Genomic DNA, 26,102 nt, shown 5'->3' on the forward strand with positions numbered 1-26,102 from the left:
CATTAACAAATTGTCATTGGTATATTTTCGATCCGTTTAAAAAGGTTTTCTTCTTAATAAAAAATTAAAAGCAGTACTTCGCCGCAACGAAGCGCGAGAATTTGGCTATATACATCTGCTTCTCGCAATTAAAAGAGGGCATGTGGCGGATGTTAGACGACTTGATGACCAAGCATAAGCGTTACCTGCCAGGTAATCACCCATACAATCAGATTGTGATTCAGACTAGGAATGCAATGAATGTAATTACTCCGATCTACATACAAGCCGAAAGTCTTGCAACATTCAAAGATGATGGTTTGGGATAAGTACACCATGGAACATAAAAGAGCTTATGAAGCCTTGAACCGAAAAAAGCAAGATCTCAGAGATCGTAAAAAAAAAATAGAAGGTAATGTCGTTTTACTCGCTGTAGATTTTAGTCAAACATTACCAGTTATTCCACGAGGGAGACCAGCAGATGAACTCAACGCGTGTTTAAAATCCATGCTTCTCCCACGCTCGGTTATATGTCGCGTGTTCTCGGGTACGTACACCAAAAAATGTATACATTTAAGCATGTAATGGGCAAACAAAAAATGAGGTATACCCGAAGGCACTGCAGTAGTACTCAATGTAACTTTACTTCTTAAATGTTAATGTTTTACTGTTTAATAATTTATACGCTTCTTATATGTTGTTCAAATTCTTTTATCAAAATGCTAGTGACAGCGCAATGCACGATAACATGGATTGAATACACCATACGCATCCGCCCACGGCCGCCCTGGTATGCGCATATAGGAGTTGATTCTACAATAAAATAAAATAAAGATAAAAAGAGTAATACAATCATCACCCATAAAGCGAATAGTAGACGTGACTACTATACTCTATGTGTACCAAATTTCAAGTCAATAGGTGAAACGGTTTGTGAGCTACAGGTGATTTAAAATCCTGGACAGACAAACGAATAGCCACGGTAGCAAATTATAGAAGAAGATTTTACTGTTTAATAATTTATATTTATATGAAATGTGCTTCTTATATATTACTTCATATTCTCATAGGATAATGATGTTAATGTTGTTTATATTGATTTCTATGTTATTGTAAGTGCATGTATGTGTGTATATATATATATATATATGACAGCAACACTCATAACAATGACAACACAATTACATTGACAATCATTTTACGTTATTTTTAAAATGTTTCCTTTACTTTTTTATAACCTCTTTAACACACCACTTCTCCACTGCGAAGCGCGGGTATTTTGCTAGTTAGAAATAAAAGACATACAAAACATTTATCAAATTATATGTACAATCTCACATCACAACAGATGTGTACAAGTTTAATAGTTTAATTTTGCTGTAAAAAGTAACAATATGTAACCAACCATATTCCTAGATTAAAGCACCACTTCCTTTACTGACAGGCTAAGAGAATTAAACCTCTAATTTTGTGCAGACAAGACTAAATAGAGACCCAATTTAGATCTATAAAATAAAAAAAAATAAAAAAAATTATCTATAAAGTGGATCCAGGAGAATTATTTCAGTTTAACAGTGAATAACATATTCAAGTTAAGTGGCTTTATTGTCGTACCCTCCATACAGTGTACTGCAGTATACATTGCTACAAAATAACGTTCCCCAGGACTGCAGTGTAAAATATACATAAACACAGAAGAAGTTCAAGACTGGTAAATAACTATACTATAATAAATAAATGATTAAAAATAAACAACAGGTAAGGGAATAGATAGTAGTTTGAAATATATAGTAGTAAATAATTAATATCAGTAAAACTAATAATCAAAAAACAGTACTGACAAGTGCAACAAAAGTACTATATTAATAAGCTACTAGGAACAGATCTGAGGGCAGTGAGGTAGCACCGAGTTCAAAGTCTGGACAGCCATGGGGTAGAAGGTGTTGTAGTACCTGGCAGAACTGGTTCGGATGTTGCAGTACCTTCTGCCAAGGTACTGTACCATGAAGGACACTTTGATGATGAAGTGTGTTTAACGCACAAGCCAGGAAGATTTTTTTTTTTCCCCCTCACAGAGTCAAGACAATCTGCTACAAACTATGGAATCATGAGGTTAAAGTGGAAACCATTAAAACATTTAATAAGTACAGTATCTGATCGCTAAGTTGTCAGATGTTTAATTTTTAAACCAGGATACAAGAAGATGCTGTATATGGTCAAAAGATGGTTGACACCTAGCCCTCAAGTCTACATGAGCTCATTGGACATCCCATTTAAAAACCATTGGCATTAATGTGGAGATGCCCCCTTTGTAACTATAACAACCTCCAGTCTTCTGTGAAGGCTTTCCATAAGATTTTGGAGTGTGTATGTGGAAATGTGTACCAAATTCAGCCAAAAAAGCATTTGTGAGGTCAAGCACTAATGGACAAGACAATCTGATTCACAATTGGCATTCTTGTTCATCTAAATGGTGTTCAACAGGGTTTTGTGTAGGCCACTAGAGTTCCTCCACACCAAACTGGTCAAGCAATGTTTTTATGGCAACAATATGGATAAGGCACTTTTCTTCCATCATGACAATGCAAAAAAACAGGTCCGTAAAGGTGGAAGTGCACAATTTTCTAAGATCTTTGTTTGCTGGAAGATTAACAAAACCCTTCAATGAAGTCATGGGGCCTAGCTCACCCTGAAAAACATGCCCAGACCATTATCCCTCCTACAGCAAACTTTATAGAAGGTACTAATATAGAGTCCAGAAGGCAGTGTTATCCTGGTGTCCACCAAACCAAGATTTATCCATCAGAATGCTAGATACTGAAGCAAGTTTGTTTAGTCTACCACTTTGTGCCAGAGTTGTTCTTGATCCTAGATGCTTTCGCCTCACAATAATAGCACTTACACTTGACAGGGAAAATCTAGTAGAGCCTATGTACTGACTTATGGAAAAGGTGGGATCCTATGACAGTGCCATGAGCTCTTAAGTAGGACCTATTCTACTGCATACATTTCTCAATGGAGACTGCATGGTAAGGAGCTTGATTTTATGTGGTAGTTTAGCAAAGAGGCAACAGAAATACATAAACTCAATAATTAGGAGGGGTGTCCACATACTCTACTACAAATAATGTAGACCCCGTCCCTGCAACACTAGCTACAAAGTAGGAGCCATTCCTGGATAATGAGCTAGTCCATCACTGGTCTTACTCAAGCACACAACCACACGTGAATTTATAATTAATATAAAATGCATATACTATGGGATGTGGGAGGAAAACCTATGTCGACATGGAAAGAATGTCCAAACTCCACCAAGACAATGGCTAGGTGTTCATTTCAAACCATTGTTTATTTTTCTGGAAGCAACATCCACATCGCCACCCAGCTGCCCTTGCAGAAGATGCAATTGGAAAGGAAAATGAATTAAATTGATAGGAGTAGAATGAAAGGAAACTGATAAGGTGCAAATATCGAAAAGGTTTAGCTGAGAATTTTAAAAGTATCTACTGTGCTTTTAATAATAGACCACATATTTCTTAAGTGTTACTCTTCAACTATCTCATCCATTGATGGCTTTTCAACATTTCCTCCATCATTACAGTGGTCACATGGAGCCAAACTGTATCCAAACAGCAGGAATCAATTCTTCAGATGACACCAATCCGTGGTGGAGTACAATGATGTCTGTATTCACTTTTTGTTTAATTAACTTCTTTGTGTTGGTGAAAACACGGCAATGTTCATTTTGGAATTAAAAATAATAACAGCACCATCTACTGGGTATATTGGACATAGCAGGTGTGAATATGCCTTTTTAATCTACTTGTATTTACCGTGTAAATCTACTCCAGAAATCTTTTGAATGTTAAGTATGATAGCAGCAGGATAGCGATGCAATGCTTAGACATGCTACTCTAAACAACGAGAATTCTTGGCCTTATTCCTGGTTCACTCCCTCACATAGGTTTTCTCTGAAGACTGCACTGCTTTCCAGCATTCAAAAGATGCAAATCCATATTACTAACCGAGAATGGTAAACCGGATATGGACGCAGGGACCTGCCCGTGGACGCAGGAGACATAGAGCGCAGGCACCACACAAAGCCCACCTCCCCAGAGTGAAACGGAAGAGATTACGAACGTGCGCAGGCGCCACACAAAGCCCCCCCCACCCCAGAGTGAAACGGGAGAGACTACGAACCGTCTGACACGCCGCAAGCAGAGTAGGAAACAAAGTAAAACGTCATAAAGAAGTTAAAGAACGGGGCCAAACACATGGAGAGCAGTTTACAGATGATGAAAACTGGAATGCAACAGCTTCAAAAAAACCTAGGCACGAAACACATGCACAGCGAGATACAGAATATAAAAGCAGAAAACACGACAGTTAAATGTCCATACCACACAGCGGAGGCAGACCCGGAAGGTGCAGGCACCTACAAACCAGGCAGGCACGGCTCCAAAAAGAAACAGCTCGACTGACCCAGCTAAAAAGTGAAACGGGAAACACTACGGAGTCCGCAGTGGTCCACAATGCACCGCATAATAGTACGGAAGAAGCTCCGTATTAACAGTGGGGGGCCCCAGAGTGACACGGGCGGACGCTCCGTATTAAACGTTCGTCATCCTCACACGTCCAAACGATACAGCATAGGTGGATCACATTCCAGTGATGCATTATTGACAGTACAATAAACATCACAGTATCGCAAACAAATGGAAATTATTACTCGAAAAAGGGAGAATATAATCACCTCGGACCAGGTGTCATTGAAACAACAGCAGGATAAAGCGATGTCAGAAATAAAAGACAGAGTAGAAAACAAAGTAAGAAGTCATAAGGAGGTTAAAATACGGGGCCAAACACATGGAGAGCAGGTTAGAGATAATGAAAACTGGAATTCAACAGCTTCTAAAACAACGTAGGCACGAGACACATGCAGAGCAACATACAGAATATGAAAGCAGAAAAAAACGACAGTTAAACGTCCACACCACACGGCGGAGGCAGACCCGGAAGGTGCAGGCGCCTACATCGCGCGTCGGAAGGCGCCTACACAGCATGGAGAAACCCGACATAATACGGATGGCGCAGGCATCACCGCCATATTGTGAGTGGCACTACTGCGTAGTGAAGGCGCAGGCGTCACCGCCATATTGTGCGTGGCACTACTGTGGAGTGAAGTCAGGAATGATGTGCTGCTTGGGATCGTTCAAAACGCTGAACACGACCCACCTGGATACGATCAATGAACGCAGGCGCCTACAACGCGCGTCTGAAACTACGGAAGCAAGGCAGGCACGGGTTCAAAACGAACGCGCTCAATTGACGGATATACAAACACGAGGCCGCCTGGATATATTCAATGAACGGAGGCGCCTACAACGCGCGTCTGGAATACCACGGGCAATGCGGGCACAGCTCCAAAACGAACAAGCTCGGCTAATGAATTTCAGGATACCCAACGCCGGGGGGTAGGTGAGCGAAGCGAGCAGGGGGCGGAGCCCCCTTGTGTTCGGCTAATTGGCAACACCAAACTGGCTCTATATGTGTGATTAATGGTGTGTGTGTGTGTGTGTGTGTGTGTGAAAGAGAGAGAGAGAGAGAGAGAGAGAGAGAGTGTGTGTGTGTCTGTGGACAATCAAAACCAATTTTCACACCTTAACATTACAATTTTTGTCATAAAATGATGTGGTTTTTACATTATGTTGAGCTCCTAGAGGACTCCATGACATCAAAATAAAAAAACATTTTAGAACAAGCGGTCCCCAAAATATCCACCTTGAACATGGAGACATTATGTTCGATAATTTCAGATAAAAGCTGAATTTTCTTCAGATAAGATACATCATGTTTCCCTTGTCACAGGCTCATGGCCTGCTGTTATTGGCCCAGCACTTATCTTGATATCTTTCCTAAACAGTTTGCCCTATGTTTAATGACCACTGCCATAGACACCATTTAATGTAGGGGTGATTTTTGTAGTCTGATGCATTTAGTTGTAGGACCAGGCCTATTGATATGTAAAGTTTTTGCACAAGTAGTTTTTGAGACACATAACTTATTTAAATATATATATAATGCATGCATGCACTTTAACTGAGAATATTCTTGATGAGGATGATAGAGAGGAAAACTCACACACACTTATAATCTGTAAAAATCAATATGCACAGAGGCATTAAGCCACTCAGTACTTTATTTGGCCCAATGTGTTTAGTTTCAAATTAAATATTTAACTTGTTCTTTACTTGTTCATTTTATTATGCATTTATTTGTATACAAAATAAACATTATATACTGTACATTAATCTACTTGATTCTATATTATTGTACAGTACAATCAGTTGTTTTGATAAATCTTTAATTGAGTGATTTCCTGTGGTATCACCAAACTGTAATTGGCATAGAACACAACGTATGGATCATTCCATACTGATATTTTCAAAAGTTAGATAATTTGTCCTCAACAAGAGACTGACATCAACTTAAGCACAAGAAAAATTAAACACGCAGGAATAGTATATGAAAAACATTAGAAATAACAGTATAAACCTGAGTATATACAATTTAAGAGACTGGAACATTCATTGCTGTCAAATGTTAAATAATAGTATCTGCATTAAAAGGTAGCATATGAAAAATATATGGGGTCACAGGAAATTGGTTTACTTAGAAAGACTGCAGATGTAAAATGTAAACAAACTGACATATTTTGATAACTTGGGCTGCAGGTTAAGAACTACTGGTCCAAAATAAATTACTTGATGTGTCCAAAAATATCTTATTCACCAGTGGCCCGTTTGCTTTGATGTCTAGTGAGTGTACCAAACAAAAGTATGAAAGTGTACTGTTGGTGACTTTCCTTATCCAGTTATATTTTGTTTTTGCCATCTAGTAACCCAGACATTAGCACTGCCCAATTTTTCTCTTGGCACACTTCCAGCCAAATCTACTCTACTTCCCATGGTAAAATAAATATGGTTGTTTATTTATTGTTTACCAGATTTCTTCATTAGTTGCACTATATTTAGGTTCCTTACATCTTTCTAAGTGATGTAGATTTACCTGATCCAGATCTTGCCCCCATTCATGATATAGTACTTCCCACATGCACTCTTCACAGCAGTAGTCTTGATGGAAGCAGCATCCGATCCACTGCTGGGTTCAGTAAGGCAGAACGCTGCAATAGTTTCTCCTATGAGCACAATGAGATGAGAACAAAGTTAATATAAGTTGATGAGCAATCCAACCCTTTCAAAGTGCATCTGAAAATACAAAGCCTCTAAATTGCTCAAAAGAAACACATATGGAGCAAACAGGACACTGAAAGAGGGCTCCTTCTATTGGCTCAGGAGAGCTTTCAGTTTACCCAGTTTTAGGACAAAGCTATCTAAAAGTCACCAGTGGCCAAAGGCTGTGACACAGACCCATGCTGGTTTTCCATAATCTTGAGCAGGGATGCCAAAAATGAAACACCACAGTGGTTGCAAGTTTTCCTTCCAGCCAATTCCTTAATTAGTAGCTAATTATGGATGCCAACAGAAAATATATATTTTGCTTTCATTTCATCCAATTTACTTTAAGAAGGCTTTTAAGCCTGTTATGATGATGACGACTTAAAATCAAAAGTGAACAAAACATAACAAATGAGATAAGGAAAACCAAATATAATATATAAAAAGTCAGTCTCCTCATAAAGTAAAAACAGAACAAAAACCTGTTCATATATTGCAGTGGTGCATTTTCATCATTATTAATTTTATGCTACCTACACAAGTTTTTAAATGACTATGTATTCATGTTGTGTGCAAGTGATGAACCACTGACCCAGTGGACATTTGCAGTTCAAAGCAAGCAAAAACGAGATGGTGGCGGGTTCCAAGAAAAGCAATTTTATAATAGCTCTGATCTTCACCCAGAGAATAGAGGTCAAGGTAATTCAGGTATATATACAGTCCCTGGATTCATTTTTGAAACTTATGTGAGCATTTGAGGCAGGGTTGTTGTTTATTATAATATCTATGTATTTACTGAGTTTCTGTAAAGGCAATGTTTCCCCTTCCGATGTTTACTATAAAAACTTAGGCATGCTTAATTTAACAAAACAGTATTATCTTAAGCTACCTATTTATTCCTTTCTATTGCTCAGTATTTTAGTAAAATTAGGTGCCTTGTTTAAGCTCTTTCACATCTTGTCTTGACCTCCACGGTTCTCCTTAACTGATATTTCTTAATGACATTTTGCACTGTGTAAAGTTCTAAATTGAATCAGTTTCATTTTTTTTTTAAATTTTTCCGTTCTTTGTAGGTAACAATTAGTTTAATTTATAGATCCTCAGAAGGGCCCACGGTTTTGGAGTGTTGCATAATGTTTGAAAAGTCCAAGAATGTAGTAGGCTATGGAACGGTCATCAGGTGACAAATTCCTAGTGACAATTCTTCATCAGACGAACACCTCTAATGAGCTAAGCCAGACCAGACTGACTACCTAACAAGCTCAGAGACCTTACAACTGAAACAGTGCCCAGACTTTTCCAAATGCCACATTTAATTTTTTGTTATTTTATATTTTTTAATTCACTAAAACAATGGCATTTAATGAAATATTCTTTGATCTCATTTGTTGTGTGTGGATGCCAAGTGCTGTGGTTGTAAGCACTGATGTTGCTTCACCAGAGACCGGTAGTCCTAGCCAGCCTGTGGCTTAGGCAACCTAGCAAATGCTTAGGGTCCCCTGAATCCCTTGGGGGGACAGTCACAATAGCTGTATTCAGATGTGTTTTTGTGTGTTTCTTTTTCCTTTCTGTATGCCACAGGCGAACAAAATGATAAAAGTGGTTAGCTGTGAGTTGTTTAATTGGTTCACTCTTACAGAGTGACATTTTGTAGGTAGCTTATCTGTTCATTATGGGTAGGCAGGTGGGCAGCAGCTTTCAGCTGTGATATCTGATTAAGAGCTAATGGCACTATCTAGGGAAAAAAAACACACACTTATGATGGCATGGCCGGATTGGATTAATATAATCAGATCTACAGTTGCTAACTATTAAATAATTTTGATATACAATCCGCAAAAGGGATTTCTTTTCACCATAAAATGATACATAAGAAAAGCAACGTATTGCTTCACAATAAAAGAGAACTGATCTGCAAATTACTTAACTAAAATCACTTGGAATCTTGATGAGGGGCGATTCATTGTGTGTGGAAAAACAAAATATGGCTACGACTACTAAAACCTTTTTTTTTTTTTTTTTTTAAATGAGAAACAAAAACTGATTGTTCCCCCATTGTATTATACAGTGCATCCAGAAAGTATTCACAGCGCATCACTTTTTCCACATTTTATTATGTTACAGCCTTATTCCAAAATGGATTAAATTCATTTTTTTCCTCAGAATTCTACACACAACACCCCATAATGACAACATGAAAAAAGTTTACTTGAGATTTTTGCAAATTTATTAAAAATAAAAAAAATTGAGAAAGCACATGTACATAAGTATTCACAGCCTTTGCCATGAAGCTCAAAATTGAGCTCAGGTGCATCCTGTTTCCCCTGATCATCCTTGAGATGTTTCTGCAGCTTAATTGGAGTCCACCTGTGGTAAATTCAGTTGACTGGACAGGATATGGAAAGGCACACACCTGTCTATATAAGGTCCCACAGTTGACAGTTTATGTCAGAGCACAAACCAAGCATGAAGTCAAAGGAATTGTCTGTAGACCTCCGAGACAGGATTGTCTCGAGGCACAAATCTGGGGAAGGTTACAAAAAATTTCTGCTGCTTTGAAGGTCCCAATGAGCACAGTGGCCTCCATCATCCGTAAGTGGAAGAAGTTTGAAACCACCAGGACTCTTCCTACAGCTGGCCGGCCATCTAAAGTGAGCGATCAGGGGAGAAAGGGCCTTAGTCAGGGAGATGACCAAGAACCCGATGGTCACTGTGTCAGAGCTCCAGAGGTCCTCTGTGCAGACAGGAGAACCTTCCAGAAGGACAACCATCTCTGCAGCAATCCACCAATCAGGCCTGTATGGTAGAGTGGCCAGATGGAAGCCACTCCTTAGTAAAAGGCACATGGCAGCCCACCTGGAGTTTGCCAAAAGGCACCTGAAGGACTCTCAAGACCAGAGAATTTTCTTTCTCATGGTCTGATGAGACAAAGATTGAACTCTTTGGTGTGAATGCCAGGTGTCACGTTTGGAGGAAACCAGGCACCGCTCATCACCAGGCCAATACCATCCCTACAGTGAATCATGGTGGTGGCAGCATCATGCTGTGGGAATGTTTTTCAGCATCAGGAACTGGGAGACTAGTCAGGATAAAGGGAAAGATGACTGCAGCAATGTACAGAGACATCCTGGATGAAAACCTGCTCCAGAGCGCTCTTGACCTCAGACTGGGGTGACAGTTTATCTTTCAGCAGGACAACAACCCTGAGCACACAGCCAAGATATCAAAGGGGTGGCTTCAGGACAACTCTGTGACTGTCCTTGAGTGGCCCAGCCAGAGCCCAGACTTGAATCCGATTGAACATCTCTCGACAGATCTTAAAATGGCTGTGTACCGACGCTTCCCATCCAACCTGATAGAGCTTGAGAGGTGCTGCAAAGAGGAATGGGTGAAACTGGCCAAGGATAGGTGTGCCAAGCTTGTGGCATCATATTCAAAAAGACTTGAGGCTGTAATTGCTGTCAAAGGTGCATCGACAAAGTATTGAGCAAAGGCTGTGAATACTTATGTACATGTGATTTCTCAGTTTTTTTATTTTTAATAAATTTGCAAAAACCTCAAGCAAACTTTTTTCACGTTGTCATTATGGGGTGTTGTGTGTAGAATTCTGAGGAAAAAAATGAATTTAATCCATTTTGGAATAAGGCTGTAGCATAACAAAATGTGGAAAAAGTGATGCGCTGTGAATACTTTCCATGTGCACCGTATATTAAAACTGTTGCATTTTCCCTAGTAGCAAATTTTCTGTGTCCTTTATTCAATGAGTCTGATCATAACTGTTTGCTTCAAGTGAAAGTCATTCATAAAACAGCATATAAAACATACCGAGTATGACACCAGCACCCATATAAGCTACCTTGGAAAAACAATTCAATGAGCTCATTAATTCCATAAGTGAGAAGGTAAATTAAGCATATAGTGAATGACCTCAAGCAGTCCAAATATTACTGCATTATTTTAGATTGCACACTTGATGTTAGCCATGAGGAGCACACAACACTGATTATAAGAGTGTTGCTAGAAGGAATCCTATAAACTGCTCTCTTATCCTGGGTACTTCCTCCAATGTAACCAAACACAACATGAAATCTTAGGTCTCAGGTTGTTGGCTCTTTCATTCAAATTTAAATCTTGTGTCTGGAACCTGGGTATTACATTTGGCCAAACTCTAAATCTTGATGCTCATGTTATATCCTTATTTTGCTCTTGTTTTTATCATCTGAAGACCTGACCACCCATTTCAGGCATCTTTCTCATTCGTCTCCCCCACCATAGCCTGGCCACTGTTGTATTGTAAGAAGGTGTACAGTATTCTGCCCCCAGCCCCAGGCAAGGCACACTCTGCTCCTAATGTAACCACGCTGTCTAACAGGACATACAAAGGGGAGTACACCTTATATGGTGCATGCTGAAGCAGGACAAAAAAATGTGGCAAAGCTGTTAGTTGGGGATAAACTTTTTTTTAGCACCTATGCTTTCTTGCAATGGCTCCATTTTGCCATTTCTGTTTTAAGTGCTGAAATAAATTGCATGTGCTGTCATTTTTAACTGTTATTGCCTTTCTGCAAACTTTAGAATTGGTTTGGATTCGAAAGATCGAGCTTTGAACAAACTAATATAAAAAAGACAAGACTTTGGAAGTAGCTCACTTGTAAGAGTAGAGTGGCTCATCATACTGTATTCTTTGCATTAACGTTTGCATATATGCACACAAGTAAATAATGAAAATTAAGGCTAAAATAAACTGCAACTAAAATACATCACTTTTTTCAGACATGCAAATGTGAGGACTAAAACGATAGTGAGACAAATATATATATTTGGTGTTTAAAAACTTTTTCGATTATAAAAAAAATTCTAAATTCTAAGGCCAAGGAAAATGTATCCAGATATTATTAAAGACTATATACATTGTTACTGGTAACCTTGTATCTTCCAAAAAGCCCAGAGCAGAGGTACAGTATTTTCCAGAGCTTATTATTTGCTTTGCTCAAAATGCTCCGGGGTTTGGCGGGGGTTTTTTGGGCTGGGGTGGGAAGATGGAAAAAAAAAACAGCAATGTCTCTAATTTGCTCTCAAAGAAATATCTGGAAGCTTTATTTTTTGTGTCACTTCACAAACCCTCACCTGTTGCTGACAGATGGTCATCTTGTGGTGTATAGAGCTGCTGAAAGTCAATTCGTCCAAAAGCATAGGCTCTTAAATACTAATTAAGCAGAAATAAAAATGACATGGAAAGAATACACCTGTGGTAAGCAATAAGATACCCTTTTAACCAATTACAATACCAGCAATTACCCTTGCTATCAATAAAAGTGACCTAAATACAGTTAAGCATATGTGCATGCAACCCACCTCTGTCTCTTCTATCTTTCAATTTCAAAAATATGCACTGTACAGAGTGTTTCAAATGATTTGTGATGTACTCTGGTGCCTACCTGTGGCCAGTTTAGGAAGATACTTCTCCTTCTGTTGCCTGTTTCCATATAGCAAGATGCCCTTGAAGCCAATGGATTGATGAGCGCCCAGTGTGATGCCCACTCCCAGATCATGCATGCCTACTATTTCTACCAGTCGAGCATACTGCAAGCCAAAAAACACAAAAAAAAAACAAAAAAAAAAAAAACAATCAGTTGCATAGCTGATTAAATTTTGAAATTTTTACTTAAAGTGATCAATAAAGTACAAATGCTTAACAACAATTCAGTGTTGTTGTATTTAAGGCACTAATAGATTAATTAACTTGCTAAGAGGAAAAAAAACAGTTATGAATTAGTGGTGGGGATATAATTGCCAGTGGAGTCTGTCTTGACAGCATATAAAAAACTAAATATATATAAGATAACCATACAAATTTCAAATTTAATTAAGTATGTTGGGAGCACAGTGTGAAGAAGTTTCAGTGGTTTTCAGGATTCAAATCCAGCACCTGAACATTGTCAATGTTAATACTAGTGTATCCCAAGTCTGTGAGTCCCCCCTACCCCGTAGTCTTGTTTTCCTCGTACGTCCCCAAAGATTTGTAGGTGTTTGGATGACCAACTGGCCACTTTATGAGTTTGAGTGTGTGCAGGAATGGGTTCAGCAATGTTGGCGTAGCTTTATAGCCCTCCAGTTTAATCCCACATATTCTGTGTGTTTATGGATGTTTTCTCTTGGTACCTTCTACAGATCACAGGTATGAAGGTTTGATTAATGGACAACAAACCTGGTAAGTGGGAGAAAGTTGGGTGGGGCCTGCAACAAAAAGGCATTACATTCGGAATTGCTTTCTATATTGCACTCTGTGCTGCTCCACATTTCCCTATACTGGGAAAAGTGAATTAAGACAATAATTTTGTATTAAAAACAAAATACAAAGGCTAATTCCTTTGTTCTTCTTTATGTGCTGTGAAAGTGATTTATTTGCCTTGTTTTGAAAGACTGCTTAAATTGATATTTGATTCAAACAGATAACATTAATTCTACTTTTCCCATCGGGATGTGCCATTTTACCTGGGTGTTTGTGAGTCCCATTCCACCTAGATCTGCAGGAACCTGAAGACCAAAAGCTCCTAACTCCTTCAAACCCTGCATGGTGGCATCTTCTACTTTCTCCAGGACATCATTCTTTACTGGGTCATTAACTTCCTAATAAAGGAATAGAAGTACATGAGACAAACCTCTGCAAAATGATAATTATGTTTAATAGTGTAATTCAGTGATTATCAGTGGAGACTGCAATTTTAAAAATGGAAAAAAAAGAAAGTACAGTAGTCTCTTCAACTACTATAGCAATTGCTCTTAACAGGCTCAATAACATCTTAACATTGCACAGTGTTTTATTTTTACTTTTATATTAAGCTTTGTTTTTCTTATTCAAAGAGATACTGTAATATTATTACTGTTGCCAAAACCTGAAATGCTTATGTTTCCTTTGCCATTTTTATAGTAATCACTCCTTTTCCTTAGAGTTTACTACCTTACATGCATCCAAACGCTGAAAACATAGGGCAATGACTTCAGGGCCATACTGATGTGTGCGCCCATTGGTAAACAGCATTATTTAATGAACAGACAAGTGAAAATGGTAATGCCCTTTAGCTTTTGATAGTGTTTACAGTGCTGATTGCTAATCATCACTTTTACACAATCATGAGAGAAAACTATACAGAAAAGTATAAATTAAGAAGAAAAACTTATATAACTTTCCATAGCTTTAAATGCTACAACAGGATGAAGAATTGAATTGCTTTCTAAATTCATGCCTGTTGGGCCTTTATGTCGAACAAACTGCAATTGTAAGCACAGAAACAGAAAGTGTACCTACTTCAAAGAATTTGGAAACTGGTCCCACAAGTTCACTGAGAAACTGAGCCTGCTCTTCAGACAGTACTGGAAAACAATCAAAGAGCACATCAACATTCTTCAGTCATTAGAACTCAAAGACCACAAATACCACTTAGCCATCAGTCCATTTAGTTTCATTCTTCATTGTTCCAAGTTAGTTGTATAAGAAACAGAAGCCTATATAATAATATGTCAGAAGACTCACACGACTAAAATGAATGTATTTGTTTACAGCATTGCAATATTGAATATTTTATCAACATTTCCAAACACTGATAAGGATTTATGATGTCTTTATACAATTTTTCATTTCATCTTCCCAAACACTTTTTCCTGGTGAGAGATGTGGGGTCTTCTCAAATCTGTTTAATAAATTCAGGGTCATTAGGGGGCTGCAGTCCTCAGTGTGTGTATGAATATTACCATATCATATAGCTACTGTATATACTGGTAGCAATGGGTGAAAGATAGCAGCCAAACTGGTTATTCACAGGGCCTACTTGTGCTTATGTACAAACATACACAGACAATTTAGAATGACAACTGAATTTACATGCATGTCTTTGCAATGTAAGAAGAAAAGCAGAGTACTAGAAAAAATCCATAAACAGATGGGTGTTATAAGCACTAGATTCAAACCCAGGATGCTGGGTATAAGGCAGTAGCACCAACCATTGCCACAACTATACCTTCTTGATTTATATTATGAAACAGATTATAAAGTATTTGAAATTTTTAAAAAATGAACTAAGGCAGTAAGGCAATGTAGTGGATAGCAATCCCACCTCAAGGATCCAGCAAACTTTGGTCAAATCCCACTCCCAGTTAATGTTTGCATAGGTTTTCCCTTTGATGACTGAAACTGACTTTGCGTGTGTTTGAGAGTCCTGTAATGGTCTGGAATAAGCTCTCAACTAGGGATGCACCGATACCGAAACGGGTATCTGGTATCGGCCTCGATACCACATTTTCTAAAGTACTCGTACTCGTTAAAAGTCCCCCGATACCGGGGACTGATACCACGGGGTCTGAGAAATGTCTATGTTTGAGCGGCGTGTAAGGGGTTAATCACAGGCGCCGAGTGCCCACCCCCAGGCCCCGGCTGCAGCTCAGAGCGGGGAGAAGGCGAGGCGAGACATGTCAGCCGTGTGGAACTACTGTATTTCAAAGTGAATGAAGACGACAAAACAATGGCGGACTGCAAATTGTGCTCAGCGAAATTGTCCAGAGGAGGCTCAAAAGGTAGCGCATTTAACACAAGTAATTTAATCAAGCACCTAAAATCCCAACACGACAACAAGTACAAAGAGTTTACCCACACTTCTAAACCAACACAACCCACGCTGCAGCAAACTCTTGCAAGACGAGAGAAAATGTCCAGAGACAATCCACGTGCTGTGAAAACAACACAGGCAATTATCGAGTACATTGCATTGAGTGACCAGCCACTCTCGGAGGTAGAAAATGTGGGATTCCTGCGTCTCCTCCATGTTCTGGAGCCCAGATATGATGTCCCAAGCCGCCGCTACATGACTGACACGGAGCTGCCTAAACTACACAACTCCGTGAAAAAACATATCCACAGCCTACTGCAAGCCTCCTCTGCGTTTAGTTTCACCACGGATATTTGGACAAGCAGTGTTAGCCCCGTGTCGCTAATTAGCCTAACCTCCCAGTGGATAGACGAGAGTTTCTTGTTTTTTTTGTTAAATTATATGACTAAAGCTGTTACCAGTAAATTTAAATCATGTTTTTATTAAGTACTCGGTATCGGCAAGTACTCGGTATCAGCGAGTACTGAAATGCAAGTACTCGTACTCGTTTTACAAAAAAATGGTATCGGTGCATCCCTACTCTCAACCACCAAGGAACCTGAATTGGATTAAGAAGCTCTGTTCATTTTATGTGAAAGACTGAATAAATGTAATATCTAAATTTGCTATACAATAAAACACTTAGGGGGAGGCACAGTGGCGCAGTGGTAGCGCTGCTGCCTCGCAGTTAGGAGACCCGGGTTTGCTTCCCGGGTCCTCCCTGCGTGGAGTTTGCATGTTCTCCCCGTGTCTGCGTGGGTTTCCTCCGGGTGCTCCGGTTTCCTCCCACAGTCCAAAGACATGCAGGTTAGTCGATTCTAAATTGTCCCTAGTGTGTGCTTGATATGTGAGTGTGTGTGTGTGTGTGTGTGTGCCCTGCGGTAGGCTGGCACCCTGCCTGGGGTTTGTTTCCTGCCTTGCGCCCTGTGTTGGCTGGGATTGGCTCCAGCAGGCCCCTGTGACCCTGTGGTTAGGATATAGCGGGTTGGATAATGGATGGATGGAAAACACTTGGGTCGAATGAGGAGGTGCAAGTATCAGACATACAAAGAGGAGTAAAGGCGCATGCTGAAAGAATCACCTACAAAGACAGAAAGTAAAAAACTTGGCTGGAGGTGAAAAAGGCGTCTCGCGTCTGAGAAGCAGGTTTTACAGGAACACACTCAAAAGACAGAGAGTCGATAACGAAAAGGTCAGACACACAAATGCAATGGAAAGGCACACAAAGGGCAAGAGATGGCAAATATTTTTAAATTATTCAATTATTCTATATTAAATATAGACAAGATAAATAAATGAAAAGTCAGAAAGCTGCATGTATTTTAACACAATTCTACTCTTTTGGCAGAAGCTTCATTAAAACTAGAATTCCTGAAGCCTAATCCTGGACCAACTAAAATCCATCAGCATCTATTGTTTTGTAAATTCATCAATCAGCACATGCAGCAAGCTGTCTCATACCCCACCTTGACTGGAGCTCATCTCAGGCAAAAACTTCTTCCACCTCACCTCAAGCTGCGTGTGAGATCTGGAGTTGTATAGGGTAAATAATCATTACACTATATAAAAGCTGTCGGGATTGTCCTTCCGTCCCGTGAGTGCAAAGCGTAGAGGTATTCCGCTTATCACAGACTTACTACTTGTGGCTTGCAGTACGAAGCGACGCGATGTGAGCAGAGTTCTGGTGCTCCCATCATTTTGTGTGCGTTCTTGGAGATTTGGTAGGCTATTTTTAGATTTGTATACAAAGAAATTTTGTCCTGCCTTACTTCTTCTAACTTGGTCACTTTATTAGCAGTCATTCATTGACTTTTGCGACACGACATTTTCAAGAGCAAAGCGCTCCGAGGACGTAGTTGCCCATGTAGTGGACACTGCACAACAGGGAAAACTGATAAAAGGCACTAATAGAGTTTTCACACCGAATATAGTATTCAAGGAAGTTTTCGAAATTATATAGAACAAAAGTTTAAATTTCATCGCAAAAATAACAGAAACTATGAGTATTAAAGTAATGCAGCTCAGATTCAATGTAACCAAATTAATGAGTTGTGGTACATGAATTTTATTTTTCACTGTATAAAATATCAAATTGATCTACATATTGAATTGCCTTAAGAAGTGGTCGACTTAAAAGTCGGTCGCCTTAAAAGGCGGGTGAGCCTATAAATAATTATGCGGCGTATGCCTGCAGGAACACGTGCAGCGAGCGAGTGAGAGACAGACACACACACACACACACACACACGCACACACGCACACACGCACACACGCACACACACGCGCGCGCGCAAGAGAGAGAGAGCGCTGGACGCATAAGAATAATAATACTTTATTAAATTGATATACCGGTGTTTTCAGTATTCAAAGCGCTATCCACACAGGGAGGAACCAGGAAGCGAACCCAAAATCTTCCACAGACTCCTTACTGCAAAGCAGCAACACTACCACTGCGCTACAAGGCAGTTAAAGAACACACCGGGCTCGATTTTGTTTTCACTTCTGTTTACAGCAATCGGGTTGTAGCGTGCATTATTGCAATGTTACTTTTCTTGGTGGCTTATTACATTACTGATGTTTCACATGTTCATTTTTTCCCTGTGCTTAAAAGACATTAAAAAAGTGTTTCTTAACGGTGACTCCGGAACAACTTGGTACACAAGCTATATTAAGCGTCAACAACGAAGACTCGCTACACCTTAATGAACAAGTGCTGAAACTTATCCCTACCGACGAAGTAACTTTCACCAGCGTGGCCTCCATCGTCACAGACGATCCCGCTTTCAGTCACAGACAATTGTATGTTGCTCTCTCCAGAGGTCCATCTTTTCATTCACTCACAGTGGTATCCTCAAACCCACCCCATTTGGACAACTGTGTCGTTCAGTAAGTGTTCACCCATCAATACATAATTATGTGGTGTATGCTACACCATGGGTTGGCTAGTACAGTATATTGTTATTTGGAATACATGCTGTTGTGATGTGAAATTTTGCATACAAGTTGATAAATATTTTGTATGTCTTTATTTGTAACTTAGGCAAAGCAATGTAATATTAGTGTTACATTAGTGAGCAGCATTCATGTTTACAAACCAGGACTAAGTCAGGAAAGTGAATTTTACGATAGGGTTGGGGGGGAAGTGCCTCAAACCAGTTTGGCAAGTGTTTCTCTGCTAAAGTCTCTCTCTCAACCCACGCAAGAAAGCCAGGCTGCCTAACTGCCAAGCTTTACCTTAACATATGGTTTTGGAGGCAGGTGTGAAGGTGTTCCATTCCCCCATTGGTCTGAAGTATGGCTGTTTGGAACTGGCTTGTATCAGAAGCCTTTAAGTACCATGACGTCCTATTGGCTCTAGGGGTTGGACAGAGAATCTATAAATTTGCTTGCTTAACCTCACTCTCTCTCTTACCAAACTGCTGAATGACCATCTCACACCATGAACTGAAAAGGACAACACAATGAAGAGCACAGCTCAGCAGCCATATTGTTGATGGCATTTATCTCCATTGTTTTTACAAGAGTAGAGCTGTGGCTGATACCTGCTCAGAACTATTTGTTGTACAGGGAATCAAAGATACGATGTCCTGTGACCGCTATCAGACTGGACAAAGGCAGAACAGTAACAACAGACAGCTTCTTCACAGCACTTTTGCTGGCTAACAGACTGCTGCACTCTGCAGGGCACCATAAAGTAAAATGGGACTTCCACCTGCAACTAAAGTCACTTTAGTATGCGAGCAATTTGCCACATTGCTATTTAGATCTGACAGCGATATTCTGACAGGGTATGCGCCCAAAAAGAAGAAGCCTTTGATTTCAGTCTGTAACAGCCGGTGTAACGTTTGGGCGCATATTAGCTGGCAAAAGCACGGATGACACGACGGTGGTCAGACTCATCTCGGGCAAGGAGGGTGAGTTGGCATACAGGGACAAGGTGGACCGGCTGTCAGAGTGGTACAGAATCAATAACCTGCTCCTCAACACCACAGAAATGAAGGAGCTTGTTATTGACTTTAGAAAAAACAAAACTGACATCCAGCCACTCATTATTGGCGGGGCCTGTGTGGAGAGGGTCCCGTTGTTCAGGTTTCTGGGCTTTGAGCTGGAGGATGACCTGACCTGGAGCACCAACACCAAGAAGCTGCTGAAGAAGGCACAGCAGAGACTGTATTTTCTGAGAATTCTCAGAAAGAACCATCTCCCCAAAAATCTGCTCCTTGCCTTTTATCACTGTTCCATCGAGAGTATGCTCACGTACAGATTGTGTGTGTGGTACAGCAGCTGCACTTCCTCAGAAAGGAAAGCGCTCCACAGAGTCGTCAGGACAGCAGAGAGAACGATTGGCTGTACCCTTCCCACTCTGGAACAAATCTACACCTCCCGTTGCCGCAAAAAAGCAATAGACATTTCACAGGATTCATCACATCCCGGTCATTGCCTCTTCCAGCTTTTGCCATCAGGCAAGAGATACAGAGCAATGAAAACCAGGACAAACCGCCTTAAAAACAGCTTTTATCCGAAAGCAATCATGGCCCTGAACTCAGAATAAAACTGCTCCATATCATTCTCCCAATGTGCAATATACTGTAGACCTTAAGTCAACCAGTGGAATTTTTACATTTAACCAGTACAATTTATATAGATAACAAGTGCAATTTGTATATTTTGTAACATACTTTTATTACTATTACTTTTGTTATTATTTTCTCTCTTCTTGTCTTTTTAACTCTTATGCCTCACACGGAGTCGACTGCACCTTCAATTTCGTTGTTCCTCTGTAAAAGTGACAATGACAATAAAGATCTACCTACCTACCTACTGTATTATCTGAGCACATGATTAGGACAAAATGAAGCCACTGTGGCTACATGTTTTACATATCAGAAATTTTATTAAATTAATTATGGAAATTGTAGGGCGGCACGGTGGCGCAGTGGGTAGCGCTGCTGCCTCGCAGTTGGGACACCTGGGGACCTGGGTTCACTTCCCGGGTCCTCCCTGCGTGGAGTTTGCATGTTCTCCCCGTGTCTGCGTGGGTTTCCTCCCACAGTCCAAAGACATGCAGGTTAGGTGGATTGGCAATTCTAGATTGGCCCTAGTGTGTGCTTGGTGTGTGGGTGTGTTTGTGTGTGTCCTGTGGTGTGTTGGCACCCTGCCCAGGATTGGTTCCTGCCTTGTGCCCTGTGTTGGCTGGGATTGGCTCCAGCAGACCCTCGTGACCCTTTGTTCGGATTAAACGGGTTGGAAAATGGATGGATGGATGGAAATTGTATCTCTATTGCAAAACAACTGATGTTGACCCTTTATTTGAAGTTGTTAAAAATTTAAAACACTTCTCTCTGGCCCTCATTGGCTGTACAATGCTACCTCCAAACAGAAACATTTTGCTCTCTTTTCCAAGACATTTTGGCAAGTCCCGCCCTCCTCTTCAAGGTTATTATAGTTTTGCCTTTTTGCATTAGTTTTTATTTCTATATTTTTTCTGACCAAACTTGGAAATTCATTATAGTTATAGTTTTCCTTCATTGTAATTTTTTTTATTTTAATTTAGTTGTTATGGATTTTATTTCACAAAGACATTTCTATTTTATGTTTATATCTAATAGTTTCAGTTTAGTTTTAGTAATTATGGTACAGTTGAAGAGTTACAATGGAGCTTGGTTTTGTGTCACAATCAGACAGAACTGTATGCTTAACGGGTTTGGATATAATACACGTTTAATGTTAGTGGAAGCTTATTACGCTACATGATTTACTATCTGGTTTTGTTTTTGTCCGATAAAAAGAAGCATAATCAAAAACAGATACTGAATATGAACAATTTTATACAATTTTATCATTTTTTAAATATTTTCTATGTTATTTGTAATGACATTTAGGTGAATTTTAAGGATTAAGGGTTTTTTACTCTGGATGTCTACAGCACACAACATATCTCGCTCCAAGACAATAAGCTTAAGATTAATGCCTTCAATATCACATTCAAAAATCTCCCATACTGGGTTTTGTTATTTTCTACCAGCCATATCGATCTCCATTTTCATCTCAGGCACATACAATTTATAGACAGAATTTCGCCACCTGCACGCCTAAAAAGATATCAAAAAATCAGAAAATAGATTCTACTGTGTTCTGACAGGTGTGATCATGAAAATCATGGGGGCTTAGAAAGAACAGGACTCTAAGGCTTGAATCAGTGTGCAGACCCCGCCTAGCTGTATTGAGGGAAACAAAGAAAAACAAGATAGAAGGTTCAACAAACAAGGTTCAACAAACCTTCTATGATGAATGAAAACTTTGGACGGCGTTTTCCCTTGCCCGGACGCGGGTCACCGATGCCCCCCTCTGGAGCCAGGCCTGGAGGTGGGGTTCAATGGCGAGTGCCTGATGGCCGGGCCTGCACAGCCCGAAGAGGCAACGTGGGTCCCCCTTCCCATGGGCTCACCACCTATGGGAGTGGCCAAGGAGGTCGGGTACAGTGCGAGATCGGTGCTGGCCAAAGGCGGGGACCTTGGCGGTCCGATCCTCGGTTACAGAAGCTGGCTCTTGGGACGTGGAATGTCACCTCTCTGATGGGGAAGGAGCCTGAGCTAGTGCGCGAGGTCGATAGGTTCCAGCTAGATATAGTCGGACTCACCTCGACGCACAGCTTGGACTCTGCAACCAATCTCCTTGAGAGGTGCTGGCCTCTCTACCACTCTGGAGTTGCCCCTGGTGAGAGGCGCCGAACGGGTGTGGGCATACTTATTGCCCCCCGACTTGGAGCCTGTTCATTAAGGTTTACCCAGTAGACAAGAGGGTAGCCTCCCTCCGCCTTTGGGTGGGGGGATGGGTCCTAACTATTGTTTGCGCGTATGCGCCGAATGGCAGTTTGGAGTATCCACCCTTTTTGGAGTACCTGGAGGGGGTGCTAGAGGGCATACCTTCTGGGGACTCCCAACGTTCTGGTGGGAGACTTCAATGCTCACATGGGCAATGACAGCAAGACCTGGAAGGGTGTGATTGGGAGGAATGCCCCCCCCCCCCCCCAATCTGAACCCGAGCGGTGTTTTGTTATTGGACTTCTGTGCTCGTCACGGATTGTCCATAACGAACACCATGTTCAAGCATAGGGGTGTTCATATGTGCACTTGGCACCAGGACACCATAGGCCTCAATTCGATGATCGACTTTGTGGTTGTGTCATCGGACCTGCAGCCACATGTCTTGGACATTCAGGTGAAAAGAGAGGCGGAGCGGTCAACTGATCACCACCTGGTGGTGAGTAGGCTTCGATGGTGGGGGAGGATGCCGGTCAGGCCTGGTAGGCACAATCGTGTTGTGAGGGTCTTCTCGGAACGTCTGGCAGAGTCCCATGTCAGAAGTAGCTTCAACTCCCACCTCCAGCAGAACTTTGACCACATCCCGAGGGAGGTGGGGGACATTGAGTCCGAATGGGCCATGTTCCGTGCCTCTATTGTTGAGGCGGCTGACCTGAGCTGTGGCCGTAAGGTGGTCAGTGCCTGTCATGGCGGCAATCCCCGAACCCGTTGGTGGACACCGGCAGTGAGGGATGCCATCAAGCTGAAGAAGGAGTCCTACAGGTCCCTTTTGTCCTGTGGGACACCGGAGGAAGCTGATAGGTACTGACAGGCCAAGCGGAATGCGGCTTTGGTGGTTGCTGAGACAAAAACTTGGGCATGGGAGGAGTTTGGGGAGGTCATGGAGAATGACTTTCAGACAGCTTCGAGGAGATTCTGGTCCACAATCCGGCATCTCAGGAGGGGGAAAGCAGTGCAGAGGTCACCGAGGTGGCCAAAAAACTCCTTGGTGGCAGGGCCCCGGGGGTGGATGAGATACGCCCGGAGCTCCTCAAGACTCTGGATGTTGTAGGACTGTCTTGGTTGACAAACCTCTGCAACATCGCATGCACATCAGGGACAGTGCCTCTGGACTGGCAGACCGGGGTGGTGGTCCCCCTCTTTAAGAAAGGGGACCGGAGGGTGTGTTCCAACTAAAGAGGGATCACACTCCTCAGCATCCCTGGAAAAGTCTATTCGGGGGTCCTGGGGCCTCATGTATAAACAGTGCGTATGCACAGAAATGTTGCGTAAGAACGTATCCACGTTAAAAACGCGATGTATAAAACCTAAACTTGGCGTAAAGCCACGCACATTTCCACGGTACCTCATACCCTGACATACGCAAGTTCTCCGCTCGGTTTTGCAATCTGGCGGTACCCAGCGTCAAAGAAGTGCTACTGTTCCTGTGTGGTTTATCATTCTTTTTCAGATCCACGTCCCTGACACAGCTTTATAAATACACTGAAATTAACCGCATATTGTTTATTAGTTTAATGCATCTGATTGTAATTAACCAGTAACAATATAATGGTCCACAAAACGGTCAAACTATTCCAAATACCATAACTGCTTTAACGTTGTTACTCTCTCTGCACCTTCTTCTTCTTTCAGCTGCTCCAGTTAGGGGTTGCCACAGCAGATCATCTTTTTCCATATTACTCTCACTGCACCACTCGGAGCAGCTGATCGGAAAGAGAATTATCGGTATACAGCATCAAGCACATGTTGCCTCAGCCATGCTTCCTATTTGAACTGCTTCTCACATAGCAAATGCTTCAAACCTTTCCTGTACGGACCTCGCGGTTCAGAAAGAGTTTCATCCCAAGAGCTCTAAACGCACTCAATCAGTCCATCAACTGCTCCCGGTAGAACTTTTTGTACTTATAAGTACAATCACCTCACTGTAAACTTGCACTACACTTATAATATTGCACAACCTGAGCCACTTTATAAAGCGCGTATTTACATATCATGACGATATCCTTTTTAAGATGAAATGCAGAAAAATAGGTTTATTATATTATACAGATAAAAGCACTGTATGCTTCACTGGGACAGGCGTGAACGATAGAATAATTAAACATGTACTACGAAGATATTTCAATGTTCCTTAAAAGTTCTGAAGAATCGGCATTATAAACTTACAGATGGCTTAACGTGCATTACAGAGCAGATTGTGTAGCGATCAGTTACTTGGAGAAAGAAAAGGAAGGACAGGAATTGCAGGTTAGTACGTTTGAAAGAGACAGTACTACAGGGGCAGCCTTAGGCATGTGCAAACTGTGCACCTGCACAGGGCCACCAAGACAATATATATTGAATATGAAACAGAAAGAGAAAATAACGGCACTGCTAAAAACACAGCAGCAAATTTCGGCAAAAGTTAAACGCTTGTGTCATGAGCACGAGGTGGCTATGCAGCATTCTCAACGGATGTGGCCATCCGCCATGCATAAGATACCATATTGACATTGGTGGGCGAAGGGGCCACCAATTCTTTCTCTGCCCAGGGCTGCCACAAGCATAGAGCCGCCCCCGAGTACTGCTACAATAAATTATTTCATTGAAGGTTGCGCACAATCACTACGCCACTGTGTTCCCATGTTTAATAATGTGCTTTAACTCTTATCATCATGAAAATGATATCACGTATACATCTCAGTATTTTAGTTATTCAGAGAGCTGTAATATCACGAATATAATGGATTCTGTGTCCTATCGGAGAAAGAGAAAGCCGGTTTAAGAAGCACATAGTGATTCACACACATAGAAGAACACATACAAAACAAAGCATTTAACGTGCTACTTTAATTACGATGTGATTTGAGAAACTGGTTAAACAAACGATTTTAAGATGAAGTTTATGATGTTCTACTTTAATGACAAAATAAACTACGCAATTAAAGTGGAAATTTTGAGATTGAAGTTGACATTTCATGTTTTTCCCCCCACTGTGTGCCTTTTTTTTTTCTCTGTACCCTAATAAGCTTTCATATGACACTCAGATGGTGGGCTACATCTCGCCTTTTCACAGTGACTTTGATATCTGACAACTTCTTTTTTATTTCGGGCACTGTGCGACTTTGTGAACTTGAGCTTTCGAGATTCTCTGACATGCTATGTCAGTCGATTACCTTCCTTTTGTTGTTAATATCATTGTTTAAACCAACTAATAGTACATTTTTCCTTGCCTCCACTTAGTATTTGCTGAAATTCTTCCGTTTTCCCTCTTGCTTTTGCCATTGTCTTTTCACAGAACACTGAGCTTAAGGGCTATTTATATTGCTTTGCATATTCAAAGAGGTGTAATTCTGGGAGGAGTTGGGGCAGGACAGCAGGCGCGTGCACGAGCATTACTTTTCACGCTGATGGGGATTTATGTAGCGGAAGAATGTGGA

General features: G+C 41.0%; 1 protein-coding gene across 3 annotated transcripts in view; it reads right to left on the reverse strand.

Annotated features, from left to right (window-relative positions):
* Positions 1 to 26,102, reverse strand: part of acadvl (acyl-CoA dehydrogenase very long chain) — a 966,944-nt gene that overhangs the window by 913,272 nt on the left and 27,570 nt on the right. For all 3 annotated transcript variants that reach the window (XM_051924341.1, XM_028798459.2, XM_028798458.2), the window contains exons 5-8: positions 14,527 to 14,591; positions 13,713 to 13,847; positions 12,656 to 12,800; positions 7,048 to 7,177 (exon numbers count right to left, since the gene is read on the reverse strand). In XM_051924341.1, the coding sequence (XP_051780301.1) occupies positions 7,048 to 7,177; positions 12,656 to 12,800; positions 13,713 to 13,847; positions 14,527 to 14,591 (475 nt within the window). The remainder of the gene's footprint in view (positions 1 to 7,047; positions 7,178 to 12,655; positions 12,801 to 13,712; positions 13,848 to 14,526; positions 14,592 to 26,102) is intronic.

This window comes from Erpetoichthys calabaricus, chromosome 3, assembly GCF_900747795.2.
Source record: "Erpetoichthys calabaricus chromosome 3, fErpCal1.3, whole genome shotgun sequence".
Lineage (NCBI taxonomy): Eukaryota > Metazoa > Chordata > Cladistia > Polypteriformes > Polypteridae > Erpetoichthys > Erpetoichthys calabaricus.